This window comes from Echinops telfairi, unplaced genomic scaffold (assembly GCF_000313985.2).
Source record: "Echinops telfairi isolate 266 unplaced genomic scaffold, ASM31398v2 ScPeMD7_25;HRSCAF=90, whole genome shotgun sequence".
Taxonomy (NCBI): domain Eukaryota; kingdom Metazoa; phylum Chordata; class Mammalia; order Afrosoricida; family Tenrecidae; genus Echinops; species Echinops telfairi.
The window spans coordinates 85,131-108,243 of NW_022103922.1; the positions used below are offsets into that span (position 1 = coordinate 85,131).

The window sequence follows — 23,113 nt, forward strand, 5'->3', positions numbered from 1 at the left end:
GGTGGGGGGGGGGTCACCACACATGAGGAACTGTGTTAAAGGGTGGCAGCATTAGGAAGCTGAGAACCATTGGTCTAGGCACTGCTAAAACTGCTTTTGAATTATATTCAACAAAATTTGCTTGTGCAATGGTAATGATACTGGTTAACTCTAGCAGCTCTCATGTACTTTGGATATGTTATCAGGAGAGACCAGTCCCTGGAAAAAGGAACATCAAGCTTGGTAAAGTGGAGGGTCAGCGACAAAGGGGGAGACGCTACAACAATGGGCTCAAAGCAGTAGGGACATGGAGTGCTGCTGCAGACAGGGCCACTATGAATCGGAACTGGCTCAATGGCACCTAACAAAAACAACATTACAATCTCAGGTACAGCTGAACTAGGGAAACCTCTGAGAAATTTACCTGACATGAATTTTATGAAATTTATGGCATGAATTGCTGATGAGGCTGATGACAGAATGACTACCCAATAACAGTCCCGAGTCTCTCCAGCCAAAGTAGTTTTGGATAATGTAATAGCACCGGACTCGTTAGCTCAACAAGGACATGCTTGTGTGGGAGCAAACATCTCCTGTTGCACCTGGATTGACAACCTTGGAGCAGTGGAGGAAGACATCCACATAATCCATTAGCAAGCAGTTTGGCCTGACTCTCCACCCCCAATCGCCGCACCATCCTTTTCTGATTTATTCAGCTGGTTACTTCAGGGTCTAAGGTTGTGGTTGCAATCTGTATTAGAAAATGGATTGATTAAAAAAAAAAAAAAAGAAAATGGATTGATTGCACTAATATTGACTGTGATTGTTAGTATAATTCTTAAGCGTATTTTAAACGGCCTACTTACAAACCTTAAAACTACCACTAAAATAACTAAACAAAGAGCCAACAGAGATAAATATTATTTATGAAAAATTAAAATTATTTAAGAGAAGAAACAAAAAAGGGAAAGCCAACATAGAAAACATGGGGGAAATAAAAATCAAATAGCAAGATGATGGATTAAAACGTACTCATGTTAATAATCACATTAAATGAAAATGGTTTAAATATCCCAATTAAAAGATAGAGCTTGTAAGACTAGATTAAAAACATGACCTAAGGATACACTGCCTACAAGATTTAAATATAAAGACACATACTGGTTAAATGTAAAAGGAAGTAAAAAGATAGGTCACAATTGTTGTTAGTTGTTGGTGAATGACTTTGGTTAACGTCAACTCTAAGTACACAGACAAAATGTCGCCTGGTCCTGTGCTGTCTTCATGGTCCTTCGTCTGTACCATGCTACAGTGCCAAGGGAAAGCTGGGGTGGTGATGGCAGTGTTACACAAAGTAGATTTCATATTACCAGGGGTAAAGCAGCTTATTCCATGATGATAAAGGTGTGAAATAATCAAGGTAACACCATCATCTTAAACATTTAACGACCTAATAACAGAGGGTTTTTTTTCACCTTTTAAGTTAATTTATTTAAATTTTTTTTTCTTTTTTTAAAATGTTTTTAGTCACCTTTAATAGATGTGTGAACAAACACTGGAGATGACACTAAATGCATCAATAATGTAGTAAGGTCATAACATGGCTCTGGGGCTCTGAAGCTGGTTGACAGAATTGGGAAGGGACTGGTTTCTGCCAGGAAAAGGAGAGGGTCAGGAAGAGAAGAAAGAGGTCTAACAGGTGAACCCAAGCCCAGGATTCAGCAGTGCAGCAGAGTCTAGAGTTGGCCTTAAGGTCCACGTTCCAGCAGTCTCAACGGTACACAGTTAACAGAGACACACATGTTCGGTGTATGGAACATCAGTTGATGGTACAGGTTGGCAGCATCCACAGAAATTCAGGGTGGAGAAGAGAGAACAGAGTATGAGGGACCTGACCTGGAAAACCCCACAGACCCAGCACAGTCCAGGGGCATCCTCCACAGGGTTCTGTCATGTACAACCAGTGTCCTGGAAATTTAGTGTCCCAAAGTTCTGAGATGTCAACGTCTCAGCAGGGGACCACGCTAGAAGAGCAGCAGGGTACAAAGGCACGCGCTGCAGCTAATGGAGAGGGGCACAGCACCTAGAAGCTTTAGCAGGATGCAGAAGTCCGGGTCTGAGCTGTGCAGGGCTGTCCATCAGAGGTACATCCCCACATAGAGGCTTAGCATTGGGCACCGGTGCCGTGCATGCTCTGCCCACCGAGAGGCGCCTCTTAGCAGAGGCTTGAAGTGACGGCTCCTTGACCTCAGATTCTGGAGGTCAACGACCACGACCCCTTCTGACCTGTGAAGACCTGAGATGATGGGTAGATGGATCTGGGGTCGATGGCAGGGTAAGACCTGGCTCCTTCTTAAAGGAACTTCGAGAGGTAGCTGCTGCCACAGGCGCAGAGCGTGCAAAGGCTCGATGCCTGGGACGCCTGCCCACAGCCAGAGCGCGAGGGCATGGCACCCTGCAAGGCCGGAGGTGCCGCAGGCCCAGCTTGGCTCGACCAGGGGAACGGACCTCCTTCAAGGCTTGCAGCCCCGGGCTCCTGGGCGCCATAGGCTCGGCGTGGTTCACAACGGCCCGGTCCCGGCCCTGCTTCCACAGCTCCTAGTGCTCGGGTTGCAGGATGCGCACGAAGACGTCCATGGAAAACAAGACCCTGGCCTTCCGCAGCTGCACTGCGAGGCCACTTTGCCGTAATCCACCCAGCGCGGGGTGGCGAAGTTGATGGCTTTGGCGCAGTTGAAGCCGAGGTTGAAGCCCGCGTGGTAGCTGTAGGGGAAAGTCACCATGAACTCCCCAGGCTCCTAGGTGACCCGCCCAAAGGGGATGCCACGCTCCCTGAGCACGGTGGGCGAAATGAATGCCACCTTGTGCCGCAGGAAGGCTGCACAGCTCCGTGAACTGCCCGGGAAAAGCTGCCTGGCCAGGCGCTCCAGGCGGCCTCCGTGCTCAGGGGGCACCGCGTACCACGTTTTGGGCTCCCCGAAGTGCAGGTAGTTGATGCTGTACAGGTCCATGTCCTCTGTGTGCCAAGCGAAGGTGGTCTTCCACATCCCAAAGTACAGGTAAGGCGTGTTGACGCCTTCAATGACAACGCCACACTCCTGCTCCAGCAGGTCCTGAACGGTGCCCAGGTTCCAGTGCTCCGTGCTCCCGTCAAACAAGGAGCCGCCGATGTCAGCCCCGGAGATGGGGCATCGTAGAGGCGAGTCTTCCGATACTTCCTCTCCAAATCATCAAAGTCCAGGTGTTGGGGAGCGCAGTATTTGTCACTGTTGGCCAAGTGGCAATACTCCCCCACGGTCATGGCTTTCTTCTTTTTGTGGTACTGAGTAAAGGCCCCAGCCGCCCGGAGGCCACCTGCTGCAAGGCTGCGGCTATCAGGATGTCACTGATTCCTCGCAGTTCTGTCTGGTGCTCCATTCCTTGGGAAGGATGATCTTCGCCACGCCTGCTCGGTGTGCACCTTGGGATTCCATGTGGGCAATGTATTTGTCGAAATCATTAAATTCTTCTTTGGTTGGACGAAATACCATTATGGTACAAGTAGGGTTCTGAGGAGCGTTGCACTTAGACTTCAGAGCTGAATGTTAATGAGCAGCCACTGCCTAAGTTCCCAGTACGTTTTAGATAGAGAGCTGAGGGTGCTGGGAAAGGGTATTAAAAAGAAATGGGTGGGGCTAGCTGTGAGGCAGCAGGAACCACCAGCAGACTTTGAAGCAAATGAGATGATCACCCTCCGTGGGCGGCTGCTCTGCAGGGGGTGGGAAGTTGGGCCTGGCTCTGCTGTGGAAAGCAGCTGTGCTCTGGCACTCATGAAGTTTGAGCCTGCAACTCTGTGCTGGTTCTCAGGTGGTGCCTGCCTGTCCTCTTGAGATTACGGAATCACCTAGACCTGGGATTCTGTAGCAGAATGTGCCTTCCTCAAGACTGTGTTTATGTTTAAAGAGAGGCTTGCACCTCAAACTAGACAGCTTCCACAGCTTCCATCTTCCCAGCCAGTCCTCGCTCAAGAGGGCTTCTGAGCAGCCCAAGGACCATTCAGACAGAAGCTGGCCTGAGGTCCAATCCTCTACCTCACTCATTCCTCAGGGAGGTCACCACCATTGGCTTCTTTGCCTCAATAACAGAGTTTTAAAATAAAATAAAGCAAAAACCGATAGACTAGAGATGGCAATATCCGTACCTCAATAACTGGTAGAATAATGCACAAAAAATCAGCAAGGACATAGTGAGATCGAATGGTGCTATCAATCCGTTGGAACTAATTTGCACTCGAGAAAATTTCACCGACAACCGCTAAATACAAATTCTTCAGAGTGCACCCAGGTCTTGACCTGACAGACCTTCCTCTAGGCCACAAAATAAATAGCAAATTCCTTAAAATGAGTCAAGACATACAAAGTACATTCTTTCACTCTAATGGAATTAAATCATAAATCACTAACAGAAAGATATCTGGGAAATCTCCAGAAGAAATCCAAGGGAATGTAGGGAATATTTTGATCACAACAGAGCAGTCTAGGGCCATACTACCTCACACATGCCTGGTCTTGCCTGAACCCAGAAGAGATGTGTGGGATGCCACCTCACAGCAGTCGGGGGTAAATAATAGCATGGAGCGTCTGTGTTAGACAAGGACAGCCTCAGTTCCCACCTTAAATTCTAAAAATAAAAGTAAAACCCAAAGTAAATACAAGAAATAATAAAGACCCCGATGAGAATCCAGAGAACACAAAGCAGAAAGACAACCGAGAAAACCAATAAAACTAGTCACTCATTGGGGGGAAGGGGGAGACACAAATTAGCAATATCAGAAGTGATATTACTACAGATTCCATCACAAATCAAGCATCTACAGTCACTGAATTGGCTCCAACTCATAGTGACCCTCTGTATAGGGCTTCCGAGCCTCGTCTTTCTCCTGTAGGATGGCTGATAAGCTGGAACCAATGGCCTTACAGTCAGCAACCCAACACTTAACCCTCAGCGCTACCAGGGCTCCTTACATAGCCTCCAGAAAACTTTATCTACAAAAGAAACTGAAATTACACTTTGAAACTTTCTCACAATAAATCTGCCCCCCGGGATTTGCTCACTTCTTGGCGCAGGAGAAGCCTGAGTGTCTGCTCATATCCTGGGTGGGTTGCTATAGGATCACAGATCAATCAGCATGAGGACAGGCAGTGGGAAGGCCTTAAGGTGCAGAGGAGCAACCACAAAGCAGGAGGAGGGTGTTCTGCAGGCTGTCACCAGTCCGTGCTGAGACCAAAGCAACCAAGAGGGACCAGGACGCATAGATGCGTGTGACAGGAGGGCGACGCCTGCATTTCTGAGACTAAATCCAAGGGAGGACTCTGGAGTTACGAGCCCTTGGATCATCCTTGAAATCATCCTGAACATAAAACAGACCAGGCAGCTGAAGGCGCAGACCACTGTGGAGTTTGGGAGAGGGGTTCCGTGAGGCCAGTGGGAGAGGGAGCTAGAGAATGGCCAGCAGAAGAGAAGAAAAAGCCACAGCTGAGCTGTCAAATCCACAGCTCATGGTCACAGCTAGACTGCCAACAGACAGCCCCTGGGCTCCCAGGAAGGAGCACCTATACGTGCCTGTGTAGACACGTCTGTAAATACATGCACACAGACCTGTCTGTCTGCAAACACGTGAATGTCTCCAACCACATGTACACAGATGCATCTGTGTTATCTGCAAACACACGTGTCTATGTATGGTCACATCTACCTGAGCTGCCCAGTCTGAAAGCCCCCTTGGCAGACCTCCCCAGCCCTGTGTCTATGGTCTCACCTTGTGCTCACACGGCTCCTGCATCTGCATCTATATATACAGGGAGGAGCCTGTCTTTTCCTCCTGTGGGCCCCTCACACAGCCCTGCTCGCATGAAAATGGGAGGAAGGTGGAGGCCATCGGGCACAGGGAATATGTCCCCAAGGCCTGGGCCTTGGTGTAGGGCTGCAGGGCTCACACAGAGGTGAGAACGTTGATGACAGACTCTTCCCTGTCTACTTGCTCTCAGCTTGGCCAGTGTGTGGCTGAGACCCTGGACATTTTCCTAATGGTAACTAGGAAGACCGTGTGGCCCCCTCTGCCAAATGCTGGTGGTCAACCTGGGGAACCAAACTCCCTACCATCGAGTCGATGCCAACTCACAGAGACCCTATAAGACAGGGTAGACCTCCGCTTTCAGTCTTCTGAGACTGTAACCCTTACAAGAGTAGAAAGCCCTGTCTTTCTCTCAGATAGGTTGGCTTTGAACTGCTAACCTTGGGGTTAGCAGTCCGGATATGTCACCACTAGGGCACCAGGCTCCTCGTTCAGCTGGTCATGCCCAGATAGTCAAAGGAGGAGGAGGGAATAGCATGTAACCACCACCTCCCTCTGGGGCCCCTAAAAGCAAAGGGCATCAAGGGCAGATCTGATCATATGCACTGCCCAGCAGAGCTGGGTGAAACCTCAGAGGCGTCCTGGGTCCTGCCAGGCGCCCCACCCTCTGGTGCAGGGACACTCACTGGGCGCGACGGTGGTCTCCCCCGGAGGGGCTGTCAGTGTCACAGGGATGAGCACGTCAGCGCCCGGCTCTGGGGGCTGGCTGCCCATGCGTGTGACGTTCCGCTGGTTGTCGGCATCTTCCGGCTGCTCCACCACCTTCTGGAGACAGGTGCTGGGCAGTGTGTGCACAGGGCCCGCCCCCAGCACCCCGCCGGTCTCCACATCACAGTGCAGCTCCCTGCAACCAAGATACACATGCAGAGTTGACATGGCCTGGCTCCCGTTCAGTCTGCAGAGCCCTGCTCATGAGCCCCCACACAGAGCAAGTCATCCCAGCCCCAACTCCTGCACATTTCTGTGGCTCAGGTCTGGAGGGCCACCATGAGACTGATACCTAGCTGTCCCCAACCCAACAGTAGGCAGGCCTGGCATTCTGATACAGTGAAACAGAGCCACCTGCCCACAGAAAAGCCTGGAGCAGGACGTGGCAATAAACCCCCACTGCAGGGCCCACCAGGTGGGGCCCGCACACAGGTGTGCACAATGGTGGTGCTGGGCGACCTGCTTCCAGCCAAACGTGTGTGCAAACAGAAACTCTCAGATGCCTGAGTCCCATTAGCCAGCGGCCAGGGAGGGGGCGGGGAGTGGGTGGGCCTTGGGTCCTCTTCAGTCACTTCAGAGCCCAGGCCCTTCAGCCCTGTGCTGCCTGGATGTCCCAGCCCTCTCACTTCCCTCTCCCAACTTCCCCAAGTCAGGGTATCCCCCGGGGCTCTCTCCCCTACATCCTCTCAAACCCTGGCAGCTGCTCCCTGGCCCACCTTTTAGCCCCTCAGGCCCCTCCAGTCAGGGCACCTGCCCTGCAGCGTCACCGCCCAGTCACTCACTTGGGTGGAGGATTGTGCAGCCCCTTGTCTCCGTCAGGGTTCTCCCCCTCCTTCTCCGCAGTCTCCTTCTCCTGGGAGTCCAGCTTGGGCAGCGCCTTGTGCCGACCTCGGTGCCGTCTCGGGGGCTCCTCCGCGCTCTCTGCGTCCCTGGGGCCGGCCCGCGCACCTCCCCGGTGCCTGGCCCGCCGGTCGCCCTTGGTGCCGGCGCCCTCCCGGACCTGGTCGGTTGCGTGGCGGTGAGTATGGTGGCGCCGGGGCTCCCTCTCAGCGGCCTCTTCGGGAGAGGCTCTCCGATGGTGGCGCCGGCCCCCTTCCGGCCCTGGGCCTCGAGGTCGCTCGCTGCGGCCCTCCCGTGGGGGTGCGGGCTCCTTACTGCGGCTGCGGTGCGGCCGGGGCCGCTCCTCCCGGGCTCCTGGCTCCCCGTTCTCGCCCTTAGGGGGCTCAGGCTTGTCCTGCTCCGCTCCCACTGAGATGGGGGCTGGACCTTTGTCCTTGTCACGGTGGCGATGGTGTCTTCGGGGAGGGTCTGGGCCCTCAGCAGGTGGGCCAGACACTGGGCCAGCTGGCTCAGCAGGCTCGGGGCCCTCCCGAGGGCTCTCTCGGCCAGGCTCCACCACTAGGGGCCTGTCCAGGTGGGTCTTCATGTCTGGACGCAGGTGGCGCGTGGTGGCAAAGCGCAGCCGCTCCTCAGGGTCCATTTCGCTGTACAGGGCTTCACAGCTGGCCCGCAAGTTCTGCAGCCGCAGTTGGCTGGCCCGCTGCTCCCAAACAGACCGAGACTTGGCTGAGTTCTGCTGCCTGCTGGGGAGAGAAGCAGAATGAGCACCCCACCCTGCCAGACTGCTCCCCACTGCCGGCCTCGAGCAGGGACAGCCACAGATGGACACACAGCAATGGAGGTGTGGCGGAGTGGATGCCAGGGGGCAGGGAGCCCTGGAGACCCCTCCTCAAGTGCAGAGGGATGGGATGCCCCACTGAGGCAGGAGGGCTGTGAGGAAGAGATCAGAGAGGCTGGCAGACAGGCTGCAGCACTTCCAGGCACCGTCAGCTAGCTGAGCTTTCTGTCACCACAGGAGTTAGAAGTCAGAGCTGAGTCACCAAGCACCCCAGCCAGAACCCGGAGTGGCCCCCAGCACAGACAGAGCACAAGAGCCTGTGCCCTCTGCTCCTTGCTGCCTCTCAGCCCAGCACCACCTCAGCCAGAGCCAAGCAGGCAGCCTCATCCTCCACCCTGGGAGCCACTCATACGGCACTTGCCTCAGGAACCTTGTGACACAGGCTTCTTGGGGTCAGAACCAGACCCATGGGAGAGGGGAGGTCTGCTTCGGGCCACCCAAGGCCAGTCCTCATTGGCTGGCAGACACAGAGACCGAAGGTGGGCAAGGCTGAGCCCTGTAGTAGGCTGAGTCCTGTAGTCGACTGATACCAATCTGCCCCCTTGGGAGACTCCGACTGCAGAGGGGACGGCGGCCTGGGCAGCACCCTAAGTCCCTGGCGAGCAGGGATGCACGTGGTGGCTCCCAGGAGCCCTGAGACAGGTGGCTGTGTGCAGGCAGCGCAGCCTCCACGCACAGGGTTTGACTGTACAGCAAAGGTGGTCAGGGGGAAGGGCAGCCCCAGGTGTGGTCACAGCTCCAGGCCTCCAGCACTCTAAAGGCCACGGTGTAACTGGACAGTGGGCTGGGATGAGGGGGGTGTGTATGACAGGAGCACAAGGCTGCCACCCCCCTGGGGGGGCCCAGGGCTGGCACTCGAGCCCTCACATGGGAGCAAGACTCAAGGATTAGACACGACACTGCCATCTAGACAGGGGCAGCTGGTCTCTGCACATCCCCACCCCGCCCCATTAGGGACCTTCCATATCCCCTCATCTGAGTCCTCTCCACTGAGAACCTTCCAGGGCCATATACCCAAGCCCTGTCTTCTTCCCACCGGGGAGCCTCATGTCCCTGTCCCTACCCACTGGGACCCTTCATGTTCCTATGGCCTCAGCTCCTCCTCATTAGGGACCCTCCACGTCCCTGCTCCCACCTCACTGGGGACCCTCCATCCCCAACTCCTCTCCCCACCAGGGACCCTCCAGATCCTTGTCCATGCAATCTCAGTTTTCTGTAGGGTCTGTCCATGTTCCCACCCCCCATGCCCATCTCCTCCCTATTGGGGACCCTTCAGGGCCATCCCTGGTTCTCTGGGTCCCCACTCCCCCCATCAGGGCCACCCACATCCCTGTTCCTGCATCCTTGTCTGCATTTGTCAGGGCCCTCGATGCCCGCCCCCTGGTCCCTGTCAGCATGCGCACACCCAGCTGGGTGGGCTGCCTCTGTCCTTGCCTGTCAGGTACAGAGATCTGCAGGCTCTCACACTCGCTTCCTGGCCACCGGGCTTGAGGGCATGAGGGTGAGGCCAAGGCCACTTGGGCCCCAGCTGGGTCTCTGGTGTCCTGACCAAAGTGCTTAGGCAAAGGCTAGCTCCACTGGCTCAGGGGCACCTAGCTCTGATTGCAGGCCAACTCTGCAAGGGAGGGAGACTCAGGGAGACCTCTGTCCTGGAGTCCTGGCTCAGACAGTGACCCCTGTAACTGCTGAGGCCTCAAAATAGCACCTGGCCTCTTACTGCCAGCACCCATGTGTACACAGTCCACGTGCAATCACCCACCATTCTCAGCTGGACTTAAGGACCCCTGCTGGCTGCCCAGAAGCTGCAGGCTCAGGTTGCCAGGCCCCGAGGGTTCCTCCTCCAGGGGTCTGACACACCGACCTCGCAGTCCTGGCTCTAGCCAGTCGAAAGCCAGCCTTGCACCCACAGAGTAGATCTGCCTGAGGTAGAGCCAGGGCGCCCAGGTGGGGGCAGGCCCAGTCTTCCAGTCAGGAAGAGAGCAGGACCCCTGAGCTCCCCAGGAGCCTGCACCCACTGCTCTGACATGGCCTGCTCGCAGAGGCCCACTGGCACGCGGACCTGAGGGGACAATGTCACCTGAGCAGGCAGCTCAGGAGAAGTGGACGCACTTGAGACTCAGCACAGAGCGAGGCACACAGGCAGACAGCAGACACACAAACGGAAACCAGAGGCCTGGTGCATAGGGCCACAAGGCCCGGCCACAGGGAGGCCTCCCAGGAGCTGCCCGTGAAGCAGTGACTTGAGGGGCAAGCAGAGTTAGGAGTGGAGGGCGCCGGTGTGTATTATCGTGAAGCCATGGAGGGATATCGGAACAGAGCAACTCACGGTGAGTTTACGCTGGAGACGGACGAGCGGCGAGATACAGTACCTCGAGTTTGCTTTACAAAACTGCACATGCAAGAAACAAAACAAGACAAGAGTGAGAAACCAGACAGAGCGCTGAGACACGGGCGGGCTGGCATGGTGCAGCGGGTATCCGTGCACACCCCGTCGGGCAGCAGGCCCGCCCAGTCGTCTAGGCCAGAGACGTCGAGGGGCAGAGGCAACCGCTGTTCTTCCCACTGACTCAGAGGGAGATGGAGGTGCACATGAGCAAACTCTCTATGAAGCAAACTCTCTGTTCTCCACATGCTCACATTCCCCACAGCGCCACACAAGGCCATGTGTGCCTACTGTGTGCCAGGGCATGTGTGGGAAAGTGTGTGCCATGTGCCAGGCTGTGTGCTGTACATGAGAGCTACGTGCCAGGATATATGTGTATACACATTGTGTGCCAGGCTGTGTGTGTTGGGGGGGGGTTCATGTGGACTATTTGTGTGTATGTGCGGGTGCACAAGATCATCACGTGTCAGGCTGTGTGAGAGAGTTCGTATGTTTGCAAGTGAGTGTGCCAGGCTATGTGTGTGTGGATGCACATGAGCACTGTGCGTGCCAGGCTGTGCGCACACACACAAGTGTGCAGGCGCTCACAGAACACCTGCCGGGCTGGGACCGACCTCCGAGCCCGTGGCACTACAGGGATCCCTCTCCAGGCCTTTGCAGGAGCTAGGGTATCCTTACCTGTGGTGCTTCCCTGCCCAGCTGTCTGACCCCTGCTTTCTGTGGAGCATCAAACCCATCACCCCAGGAATCATGACTCACCAGGAGGGCAGGCCAACAGGTACTAGGGGCCAAGTAGGCACTCCAAGCCTAGGGGTCACAGTCTGACACAGGAAGAGAGGGCCAGTGCCTGGCCCCACACACTTGGGACACAGGCCACACCTAGAACATTTCACCTGCAAGGCTAGTGCCCACACTGTCTCTGGTCAAACTAGACTGCCCACCACACTGGGCTGAGCTTCTGAGCCAGGCAAAAGGCATATCTGGGAACAGCCCCAGCCAGCCCCACAGGAGAGCAGAAGAGAGCCCAGGGCCGATGCCAGGACACACCGCAACTGCCCCAAGTGGGCCGCCCCTGCCTGCATAGGGGGTGGAAACAGGATGAGCTGGTGCCCTGCCCAGAGCCCACTGTGGGGCACCTCGAGGCCCCAGGTAAGCCCACTCCCAAGAGCAAAGAATCCCCTTCCCTAAGTAAGAACCAGGTGGTGCAGAAGCCAGCAGGGGGCACTGAGGACACCTGTGCCAGGGACGCCCATTCAGACAGGTTACTGCTGGTAGCATTGGGAGAGCCTGGGCCTCCAGGGGCCAAGCAGACAGTGTGAAGAGGGACTCTCCAGGCCCCCAGTGGCCAGACAACTGCAGCGGGCCCAGGCCTGCTCTCAGGAGCTGACACTGATGAACTCACTTTCCCATGCACAACCTGAAGGCCTCCAAGGGGACCAGTATCAGGCCATGCCAGTGCCAAACAAGGGCAACCCTGTGTGAGCCACGAACTCCCCCCACCCCCAGCCTGACCGATGCCCTCCACAGCTGATGTCACCCGGACAGTGCTCAGGGCCAGCAGCTGGAGGCACAGCGCCACTAGCAACAGCTAAACCAACCCAGTGTCCAGCCAAGCAAGTGACTGACCCAACGAACCCACCAGCTGACCTGAGGCAGTGAGCACATCTGCAGCTGCCGAGCAATCGCTGGGAGCCACGGCCCCGGAGAGCTTCCTGACCCACCCTGAGGCCAGGGTCCCCCCTAGCTGAGGGAGGCCGCAGCCTTCTGCCAACACCTTCCTAGGGTTGGCCTCTTCCGGCCACACCGACACATGCACACTCACATACAGGTACACAAGCATGCATACTGGCACACATTCACACCGATGCCAACAGACATGTGTGCATGCCCACATATGCCCTCACCCACCCACTCACACACATCCATACCCACAACCATGTATTCATATATGCACATACTTACACAAGCACCACGCATACATGCTTAAATTCACACAACACACTCACACATGTGCATCTTTTTAGATATAAACACCCTCCTATTCACACATGCCTACTTACACACTGACACACTGGGTCTCAACAACAGGCACAGAGCTTCACAGTCCCATCCACTTGCACATCCACACACACTCCACCTCCGTCCCAAATGCACCCACACAACCCAGTCTTTCACGGAGAGCATCGCATTCACTCACAGACATAGACATGCACACACTCACGCACATATGCACATACCTTCATACACTGGCACAGGTGCACTCGTGGGCATACTTGCACGTTCGCACTATCATATACATAATTTCATATAACACACACCCACACGTGCACTGCATACATACCAGTCACGGGTGCATAGCGAGGTATCCCTATCAGCAAGGCAAATACATACACATGGCTCAGGTCACACACACCACCACAGATGTGTTGACAGTTGTTCTTGATGTCAGGTCCACGGCAGGGCTGGAGGCACTGACCAGCATGGTGGTGGTATGTGGGCAGTGAGTGTGAAGTCCAGTTTCCAGAGCCCGCAGCTATAGGGTCGGAGCCAGCCTGGCCCACAGCACACATGCGCCAACTAGGGTAGGGGGAACATGTTCCTCCACGGGCCACACTCCTACCCGCTCCACATCTCCCACTCCCATGTCCCAGATGGCCCCAACCTATGGAGGCCTTCAGCTCTAGGCAGAGAGCCCCCCATTGTAGCCCCAGACCAGCTTCGCCTCTTCCCCTCACAGAGTACCCCTTGACCGTCCTTTTCCTGTCTCTGCACCAACACCAAACCCTGCCAGGGCAGTTTTGGGAGCTGCTTAAGCCTCTGAGGCATGAAGGCCACAGAGGCCACCACTGGGGGTGCCTCAGCCCAAAGGCTATTCAAGGTGGGGCAGGCCCAGGGTCAAGGGAGGCCAGCCCCGTCCAGCCTGGCCCTGCAGGCAGCTGTACAGGGAGCCCCATGCCACCCTGATGTGGCAACAGCTCCGTGCCCCTGCCCCGCCAAGCCCTTGATGAAAAAAGGCTCCTGCAGGTGAAGAGAGCAGAGCTGGGGTGCAGTTTTGAGGACAGGGCTCTGGCCAAGGGGCCCTCTGAAGAAGGCCTCCAGAAGGAGGACTCTGAGGAAGACCCCACCCCCACCCATGCTCCCAGGAGCCTTACGCTGCTATGGAGATATTTGCTGCCGACATAGGGCTGACGTCAGCCACTTCTTTGGCCTTTTGCAGAGCAAGTTTCTGATTGGCTGCTTCTTCCATCTCCTCTTCATCCTGTGAGGGCACAGAAACCTCCATATACCCCAAAGTCTGACACCGATCCCAAACCTTGGCCGAGAATCCTGGGCCTGTCCTTGTTACCTTCTGTCTGGTGAGGCCGGCTCTTGAGGTCCTACAGGCCGCACAGCCTTCCACAGACTGCTCTCAGAGGTCCAGCCCCAAGGGAGCCCTCTGCTGCCACTCTGGGGGAGCCCCAGGCTCTTCCTCAGTGCCACCTCTTCACCAGGCATCTCCCAACCACCCAGGAGCTCACAAGGTGTGCGTAGGTCTGACGTCCCTCCCCAGCCGGTTCCCTTCCTCTCACCTGCTCCGGGCTCCACAAAGGGAGCAGAGGCACAGGATGGACACCCCATAGAGACCACCAGGTGCAGGCACTCACATGAGCTGTGCCTCTACCTGGAGGATCCTCAGCAAGGCTCTCCTGAATACTGCCACACCTGAACCAACACCTGTGTTCCTGGTTGCTGCAGACTGCCCACACTGCCCTCCGAGGGGCGCCAAGTCCAACTCGGCCCCAGAACATGGCCGGCTGAGAGCCGTGTACCTCGATGCTGGGCATACAGGAGCACACATGCAGACCCTGCATGGCCCTGCGAGCAGGAGAGCACACGGGGGCCACACGGAGATACACACAGAGGTGGACCCAGGTGCACAGCACACACAGTGCAGAGCTGCCCTCCCTGCAGGCCAGCGTGAAGCCAGCCGGTTCACGGGATCTCGGATGAAAGGGAAAGAGACTGGCTGCATTCTACTTAGGGCCGTAGGAGACCCTGTGTCCTCGGGAGGGACATCACAGAGCAGGCTGTGTAGCCACAGGCGCCCTGGGTCGGGGATGAGATACCAGAGGAGGCACCCGCAGGGCAGTGTTGGATGGAGGAAAGCAGACAGTGGCAGCAGCTGCTCCTGAAGTGCCCTGTGGCACATCACGGAAGGCTGGTCCAGAGACCGTTGGGGCAGCCCCCTACACACAGGGTGACCCTCGGGGCCTCTCCTGCCCAGGCCCCTTCCTGCTCAGGACTTTTACAGCTGTCCCTTGCAGCCCAGGACGGCCCACAGATCTCCTCCTTCCCAGGACACTCAGGGTCATGTGCTCCCCGTGTAGGGACTTATACCAGTATCTCTCCCCTATCTTTTAGGGTCCTTTGAACTAGTGACTTCCTACAGCCCACGAGGACTCTCCGTTTTTCTATTGAATGTGTGACCATGAGAGGCATCGCACCCCACTTTCACGTCCCCTGGCTCTCCTTCCCCCGGCCACCGGTAGGTTACTATTTCCTGGGGTCGGCCAGCCTGGCATGGGTCTCAGGGCTTCCTAGGTTATATTCCCCACACCCAAGAGGCACCCTAAACCCATCCCCATGCCGGAGGCTGCAGGGGGCTTCCCTATGATGTGGCCCAATCCCACTCCCCTGACACATAGGTGGCTTCACTATAGGGTACAGCAGCCCCCATCTCTATCTCTGCTGCTACCCCCAGCACAGGAGCTGCAGGTGACTTCTCTATGGTGTACACTCATCCTCACCCCCAGAGGCTGCAGGTGGCTTCCCTGCCTACATACCTTCGTCAGCTCCTGAGCATTGGCAAGGTTGTCCACGGCGATGGCCAGGAAGACATTGAGCAGAGTGTCTGGTTGGCTCCAGCTAAGGAAGGGAACCTCTCTGTTCATACCTCCCACTTAGCCAAACCACAGCATCCCTCAGGGCACCCATCTTCCCCAACCCTCCTTGCCTTGGCCTACGCCACCCAGCCTCTCCCACTGCTTTTGGGAGACCTTTCAAGTGGGGGCTGCCCCTCTCTGCACTTGGCCAGCCTGTGGGAGAAACATCCCAGGCCAGGCTCCCGTCACTCTTTTCCTCCCCAGCCCCTCTCCAGGGGGCTCCTGCAGGTGTGGGCCCGCAGAGCAGGTTCTCACAATGCAGACGTCGTGGAAGATGCTGCTACTGGGCAGACACCAGCACGGAAGGCCAACCATGGGCAGTGCCAGCCCCTTTGGTGAAAGGTGTCGGCTCGGGGCCCTGTGCAGAAGTTCGGAGTGCCTCATAAGGCACTCAGGAATGGTCCTGAGTTGGGTGCCTTCTCTGCTGATGACGCGCCCCCTCCACCCCCACCCCCCGCCATATTGCCAGGTCTCTGACTGTGCCCTCACTTTGCTGGCATCCACTGCAGCCCCGTGGCCCCTCCTCGGACCTCCCTGTGTGGCGGTCTCTGTACTGCAAGGGGTGAGCAGCTGCAGGGACCTCCATGCACGCCCCTCACCCCCATGGCACGAGGGCCGCTGCTGCCGCCCTCAGGGCCCAGATCCGCCTGCTCAGCGGCCCCGCCCGCGGAGGCCGCTCTGGAAGGATACAGTTCCCGAACAGCGTCAGCACGATGAAGTAAAAGGACGAGAACATGCCCTTGCTGACGCCGCCCTGCGACTCGATCCCGTGATACATCACTGCGTTCCAGTCCTCTCCGGTCAGGATCTGCGGAGAGAAACCAGGCGCGTAGCCTCCCAGCACGCGAGCGCACGTATGCGCGCGCACCCACGCGGGGCGGGGCCTTCGGGAAAGGCGGGAAATGGAATTTAAAATAATGCTGCGACCTTTTTCTTCAAATTTTGACTTATGTATACTGATATTAAAATCTTACTTGGGTGTCAGATTGATATTCGACATCCCGTTAAATTGTCTTTACTTGGAATGGACACAAGTAGGACTTCTTATCTTTAAAATTTCTTGTCATAGATGGGGAAGCACTTCCAGCACTATATTCCTGTGTTGAAACAACCCACTTACTACTTCAGTTTCTAGAGCTTTTTTAAATCAATGGTTTCAATGAAGCTTGGATTTCTTCCTTCAACACCTTTAGTTGGTTCTTAATCACATGTTACCTCTTGAAACGGTTGAACACCAAGCGCGTCTTTTGGGCACAGTGACTGCATTCCCTCCATCTTCCCCTGCGCTTCCTGCATTGTTCAATATCGATTCCTTCGATATTTCATGTTAAATTTTAAAAATAGCTCTTTCAGTTTGAGAAATGCCGAAGTTGTGTGTCCCTGGGTTTTCTAACTCCAGGCCTTCTGACATTTCATTGATATTTTAGTTTGTGTTCTCAAGCTGCCCTTGGACATCTTCCGTCCCATTTGCTTTAGCTACTACTCTGTGTTCAAAAGCAAGTTTCAGAGTCGCTTCTGACATCCACTTTGGTCTTTTCATTCTTTCCTGTCTTTTTAATGACCTTTTCCTTTCTTCACGTATGAGGTCCTTGCACAACTTGTCTGGTCCTTCATCAGAGTTCAGTGTGCCAAGTCTATACTTGAGAAGGTCTGTAAATTAAGATAGAATGTACGCGAGGTCACAGTTAGTTCTCACGGGCTTGTTTTCCCTTTTGCCAGTTCCCACTTGAACATGCAATGCGAGCAAGTAATGGTTTATGTTACAGTCAACCCCTGGTCTTGTTCTGTCTGAGGTTCCTCATCACCGCTTTCCACAGATGCCATGTTTGACTCCCATGTGTCCCATCTGGCAAGGTCCATGTGTATAATTGCTGTTTGTGTTGTTTTTTAAGAGGCACTTGCATTGACTAAGTTATTGGTCTTACAAAGTGTACCATTTGATCTCCAGTTTTGTTTCTATCACTAAGGCCATGTTTTCCAACTACTGTGCTGCTTTTGTTTCCAAATGTTTGCATACAAACACCAGCAGCTGTCCATGCACTTTGATTGCATGTCTGATCCATTTCAGATCACAGAGCTCGTAAACGTCCATGTCTTCATCTTTGACATTCGTGTGTAAATGTGAACAATAGTCATATAAGTTTGCTTGTGAGCATGTGGATATCATCCCACCACTGATCGCATTCTCCTTCAGGACAGATCTTGAAATGTCCTTGGAGATGGATGTGATGCCACTCCTCTCCAATCTACCATCCCCACAATAGACCATCCGACTGTCCAATGCCAGCACATTTCAGTTCACTGATGTCTACAAAATCCATCTTTACAGGCTCCATTTCATACTGGACAATATCAAAATTTCCTAGATCTACACTTCATACATTTCATGTTCCAAATGTTAATGGGAGTTTGCAGCTATTTCTTCTCCTCATAAGTTGTGCCACATCAGCAAATGACAACTGTACTCTGTTGCTATCATTAAGATCAGCTCTACTCTGAGGGAGTGGTTCTTCTCTACCGGTACTTTGGAGGCCTTCCAGGCCTGAAGGGTTCATATTCCAACATAGTATCAAACAATGCTCCACTGCTATTTCTAAAGATTTCACGGGCTAGTCTATTTTTCAGAAGTAGATCACTAGGTCCTTCTCCTGAATCTAGGAAATCTACTGCCACATGTCCACTATGGGCTGACCTTGCTGGTATTTGAACTATCTGTGGTATAGCTTCTAGCATCACAGTAACTACACAGTCAATACAGTAGAACAAGAAAACAGATGGAGCGGTTTTACTCCGCAACATGTGGAATTGCTGGGTGTTAGAACTGATTCAACCGCCACAGGTTGGTTGGTTTGGCTTATCACCCAGTAGTTTTCATATGCTGAACTGCCCTTGCCTTCTTGTGATTACCTTCACGGTACATGATCTATAATCCTTTTGATATGATACTGGATTTGGTTTGCTGGTACTTGAGAATGTTTGCAGCTATGTCAAAAAAATATATTGACCTATAGTTTTTTGTGTATCTTTGGCTTCCCAATCAGTGTAATGCTGGCCTATGGAATAAGTTAGAAACTGTTGTCAAGTTTTTGGAAGTGTATGAGCAGTGTTAATGGTAATTCTTTAAATGTGTCATATCAGTGAAATCATCTGGTACCGAATTTTTCTTTGTTGGAAGATTTTTGACTGATGATTCAATCTGTTTGTATAAGTTTTTGGATTTCCTCTCTTGCGTCCATTTTAGTAGTCTGTGTGTTTCACAGTTCATCTGGTTAGTTGTTCATAATATTCTCTTATAATCCCCTCATTTCAATAAAGTCTGTAGTAATGCCCCCTTTCATTTCTGATACTAGTAATTTGAGTCCTCTTTTTTTTCTTATTCAATCTAGCTAAAGGTTTGTAATGTTGATTTTTTTTTTAAATGATCTATTTGTGGTTTATTTCCTATTCTCAATTTTGTTGATCTGTTATAACTTTTATTATTTTCTTCTGCTACTCACCTTGAAGCTAGTTTGCTCTTCCTTTTCTCATTCCTTAAAGCATAAAGCTGTTATTTGAAACCATTCTCTATTTAAAATTTTTTCCTTAGTTTCAATTTTTCTTTTCCTCTTTTTACAACTACTCAGACCAGTGATTAGATCTGATGGGTAAGGACATTAAAGAATTTTTTTAGTTTGTGATCCTTCTTTTAAAAAAAAATTTTTTTTTATTATTTTTCCCTCTTATTTGTGGGACCACAGTAATACTCTGCCCCCATGTGGTTCCTCCCTCCCACCCCCAACCTCTCTCCCTTCATCCCTCCCTCTCCCCCTGCCTCCCCAGTCTTTTCCTTTGGTGTGAAAACCATTTTTTCTTCCTTTATAATAATGATGTCATGAAAAATTTATCTTTGTGAAAATGACTAACTTTGCTAAGCATAATGCCTTTCAATTTTGTCCATATGATGAAGTATTTGAGTCTCATTATTATTGTTTAAAGATGCATACTATTCTATTGAGTGTATTTACCAGAATTTACTTATCTGTTACTTCACAGACAGGGTGTTGTCGGGTTTTTTTCCAGACAGGGCTTTTGGTTGCTTCTATACTTTTCCTCTTACACAAATTGCTGTGACAAACTGGGTGTGCATATATCTGTTTATGTTTTGTCCTGTGTTTCTTTAGGGTATATCCCAAGTAGATAGATGGCAGGCTCATACGGTATTTCTATTTGCATTTGTTTAAGGAAGCGCCATACTGTTCTCCATAGTAGCTGTACAAGTCTGCATTCTCACCAGCAATGTATGAGCATTCCAATCTCTTCACATCCTTTCCAGCATTCATTATTTTTTATTTTGCTAAGAATGTCAGTGTAGTGGTATCTCACTGTTGTTTTACTTTTTAGTTCTCTTAAAGTAGTAAATGATCACTAGCATTTCTTCATGATTGTTGGCCATCTGGATGTCATGTTTATTACATTGTCTATTCATGTTTTGTGCCTATTTTTTAATTGGGTTATTTGTGTTTTTATTAAGATGGTGTAGTTACTATAGATTTTTTAAATTAGCCCTTTATCTGATACATCATTGCCAAATATTTTCCCCCAATCTGTGGGTTCTCTTTTTATTCATTTGATGGAATTTTCTTCATGTACACAATGTTTTAGAAGGTCCCAGTCCTCTATTTTGTCTTCTGTAGTGTGAAAGTTTTTTATTATGTTTGGTGTGGATTTTATGCCTTGTTTTAGGGATTTAAAGTCTGTCTTATTTTTCACTTACGACTGTTAGGTCTTTAATCATCTTGAGTTCATTTTGTGTGTCGTGTGAGGTACGGGCCCTGTTTTACTGCTTTGCAGGTGGAGATGCAATTTTTTCAGCACCATTTGTTGGAGAGAAAAAAAACACACACAAAAAACCAACTATCTCTTCCCTACTTAACATGTTTCAGTCTTTTATCAAAAATCATATGTCTGTAGGTACTTGGTTCTATTTCAAGTTTCTCTGTTCTAATCTATTGGTATACAAATCTATCTCCATACCAATACCAAGCTGTTTTGATTACAGGGTTTGTATATTAAATTTGGAAATCAGGGAGTGAGAGGTCTCCCATTTGTAAAAAAATAAGTTTTGTTTATTCCAGGTTTGTTTACTTTCCATATGAAGTTGGTGATTAATTTTCCATCTCATTGAAGAATTGTGCTTGGACTTGGACCAAAATTGCATTGTTTTTATAGAGTGTGCTCAGTAATATTGACATTTTCGCTCCATTAAGTCTTCCTATCCATGAGCATGTGACCTTCTTCCATTTACGTGTCTTTTGGTTTCTTGTAGAAGTGTTTTTTTAAATTTTCTCTGTATAAGTCATTTGTTTCTCTGGTTAGATTTATTCTTAAGTATTTTATCTTTTGGTAGCTATTGTAAATGGTATTATTCTTTTAATTTCCTTTCAGAATGCTCCTCTTTAATATTCAAGAATCCAATTGATTCTTGTATGTTGATGCTGCTCTGTTGCCAATCTTTCAATTAGTTCCAGCAATTTTTAAAAAGTTTTATTGGGACATAACCCACATATCATGTAATTCAATAGTTCAATCATATCAAGAGGAATTGTACAATCATTATCCCAATCAATTTTAGAACATTTTCTTCTTCTTTCATGAACTGCTTGTGTGTTACTTCCAGCAATTGTTTGAGTCTCTGAAGTTTTCTATATATAGGATTATGTCATCTGTGAAAAAAGGGAGTTTTGCTTCTTCTCTACCAGTTTGGATGCCTTTATTATCTTTGTGATGTCTGACAGCTCTGGCTAAGGCTTCCAGGACTGTATTAAACAAGAGTGGTGGTAACAGGCAATGCTGGTAGACATCTACAATTACAAATTCCCTTCTGAACACTGCTTTTGCTGCATCCAATATATAAACAAATTAGAATGACTAAAGAACTCATGCATTTGAATCCTGGTGCTGGCAAAAATGATTAAATATACCATGCACTGTCAGAAGAACAAAATCTCTTTTGGAGGAAGTACAGACAGAATGTTTCTTGGAAGCAAACATGTTGAGACTTTGTCTCACATACTTTGGACATGTTGTCAGGAGGGGCCAGTCCTCAGAAAAGGACAGCCTGCTCGGTAAAGTACAGGGTCAGTGACAAAGAGGACGAGCCTCAACGAGATGAACTGACACGGGAAGCAATGCTGTGTTCACAGCAAGGATTGCGAGGGTGGTGCAGCACCGGGAAGTGCTTCATTCTGGGGTATGCAGGCTAACTAGGAGTTGGAACCAAACTGATGGTATCCAAGAGCAGTATGTTCTGATGCTTTGGTTTTTGTTTCCTGAATACAGGTATGCACATTTCCCCTGAAACGTTTTCCTTGAAACTTTTGGCTCTTTATTTCTATAAGAGTGAACTGTTCAGTTTCTATATATACATAATTTTTCAGTTCTTTATTTACTGTTTCATTGCATAGTGATTGGGAATTTATTATTTCAATCTTTCTAAATTTATTAAGATTTGTGTCTGCTGTGTTCTGGTTTGAATGTTTCAGGTGTTTATGAGAAGGTGCATTCTACTGTTATTGATTGGTGTGCTCTGTATATACATTTTTACATCGAGTTGATTATAGTGTTGTTCAACTCTTCCATTTCATTATTGATCTCCCATTTGTGCTATCCATTATTAAAAGTTGGGGGTTGAGTCCTCCATCTCTTATTATAGAACTGTCTATTGCTCTCTTTAATTTTCTCAATATTTGTTTGATATTTTATGGAGTTCTATTAAATGTGTATATGTTTAGATTTGTTATAACTTCTTTTGTTGTTATAACTTCTTGATGGAATTAATCTTTTAACAAATATAAGGTCCTTTATCTCCAACTTTCTTTCAAACTCTTTGTGTTCTTTTTTTTTTTTAATTTAGCATGAAGCTTTTTTAATTGAACTCTTTGGTGTCTTTATACCTAAAATGAGTCTCTTATGGACATCATATACATGGGCATGATTTTTGTTTCATTTTTAAAATTCAGTATGCCAATATGTTCGTTTTCATTGGAGAGTTCAATTATGTACTTTCTTCTGCCACTTAAGTACTGTTTTCTGTATCTTATATGCTTTTTGTGTATTTAGTTGAATTTTTTTTTAGTATACATTTTTAGACTCTTTTCTTTCTGTGCATTTAAAAAATTATTTCCTAGTGGTTATGTAGGAATTACAAATGGCATTTTAAATTTATGACAAAGTAGTTGAATGATTGTAAATTAATTTAAATAGTATACAAACTCTACTCCTATAGATTTCCATCCCTCCCCCTTTATGTTGCTATTGTTACAGATTACAGCTTTATACTTGTATGCCCCCTAACATAAATTGTTAATTATTCTTTTACACATTTTCCTTTGAAGTCACATAGGAAACAAATGAAATTATAAACCAAAGCAGGGAGGATCTAGTAGCAACAAACTCTCAGTGTTGATCATCTGGGTATAGCTGGATAACTTTGCCAGATCCAGAGTTCTTACTTAATCAGTTTTATTGCATCTGGCTTTCCAGTTGTCCCAGCACCATTTGTTGAAAAAACT

At 50.5% G+C, this 23,113-nt stretch overlaps 1 protein-coding gene and 1 pseudogene across 1 annotated transcript in view; both read right to left on the bottom strand.

The window, feature by feature from the left end:
• CACNA1B (calcium voltage-gated channel subunit alpha1 B) overlaps nt 1-23,113 on the bottom strand; it is a gene marked incomplete at its 3' end in the record, with an annotated part of 175,264 nt that overhangs the window by 82,717 nt on the left and 69,434 nt on the right. Inside the window, exons 15-20 of the mRNA XM_045289335.1 lie at nt 16,254-16,371; nt 15,465-15,532; nt 13,794-13,900; nt 10,585-10,647; nt 7,363-8,163; nt 6,499-6,716 (exon numbers count right to left, since the gene is read on the bottom strand). Of these exons, the coding sequence (XP_045145270.1) occupies nt 6,499-6,716; nt 7,363-8,163; nt 10,585-10,647; nt 13,794-13,900; nt 15,465-15,532; nt 16,254-16,371 (1,375 nt within the window). The remainder of the gene's footprint in view (nt 1-6,498; nt 6,717-7,362; nt 8,164-10,584; nt 10,648-13,793; nt 13,901-15,464; nt 15,533-16,253; nt 16,372-23,113) is intronic.
• Nucleotides 2,004-4,591, bottom strand: LOC123521574 (annotated as a pseudogene).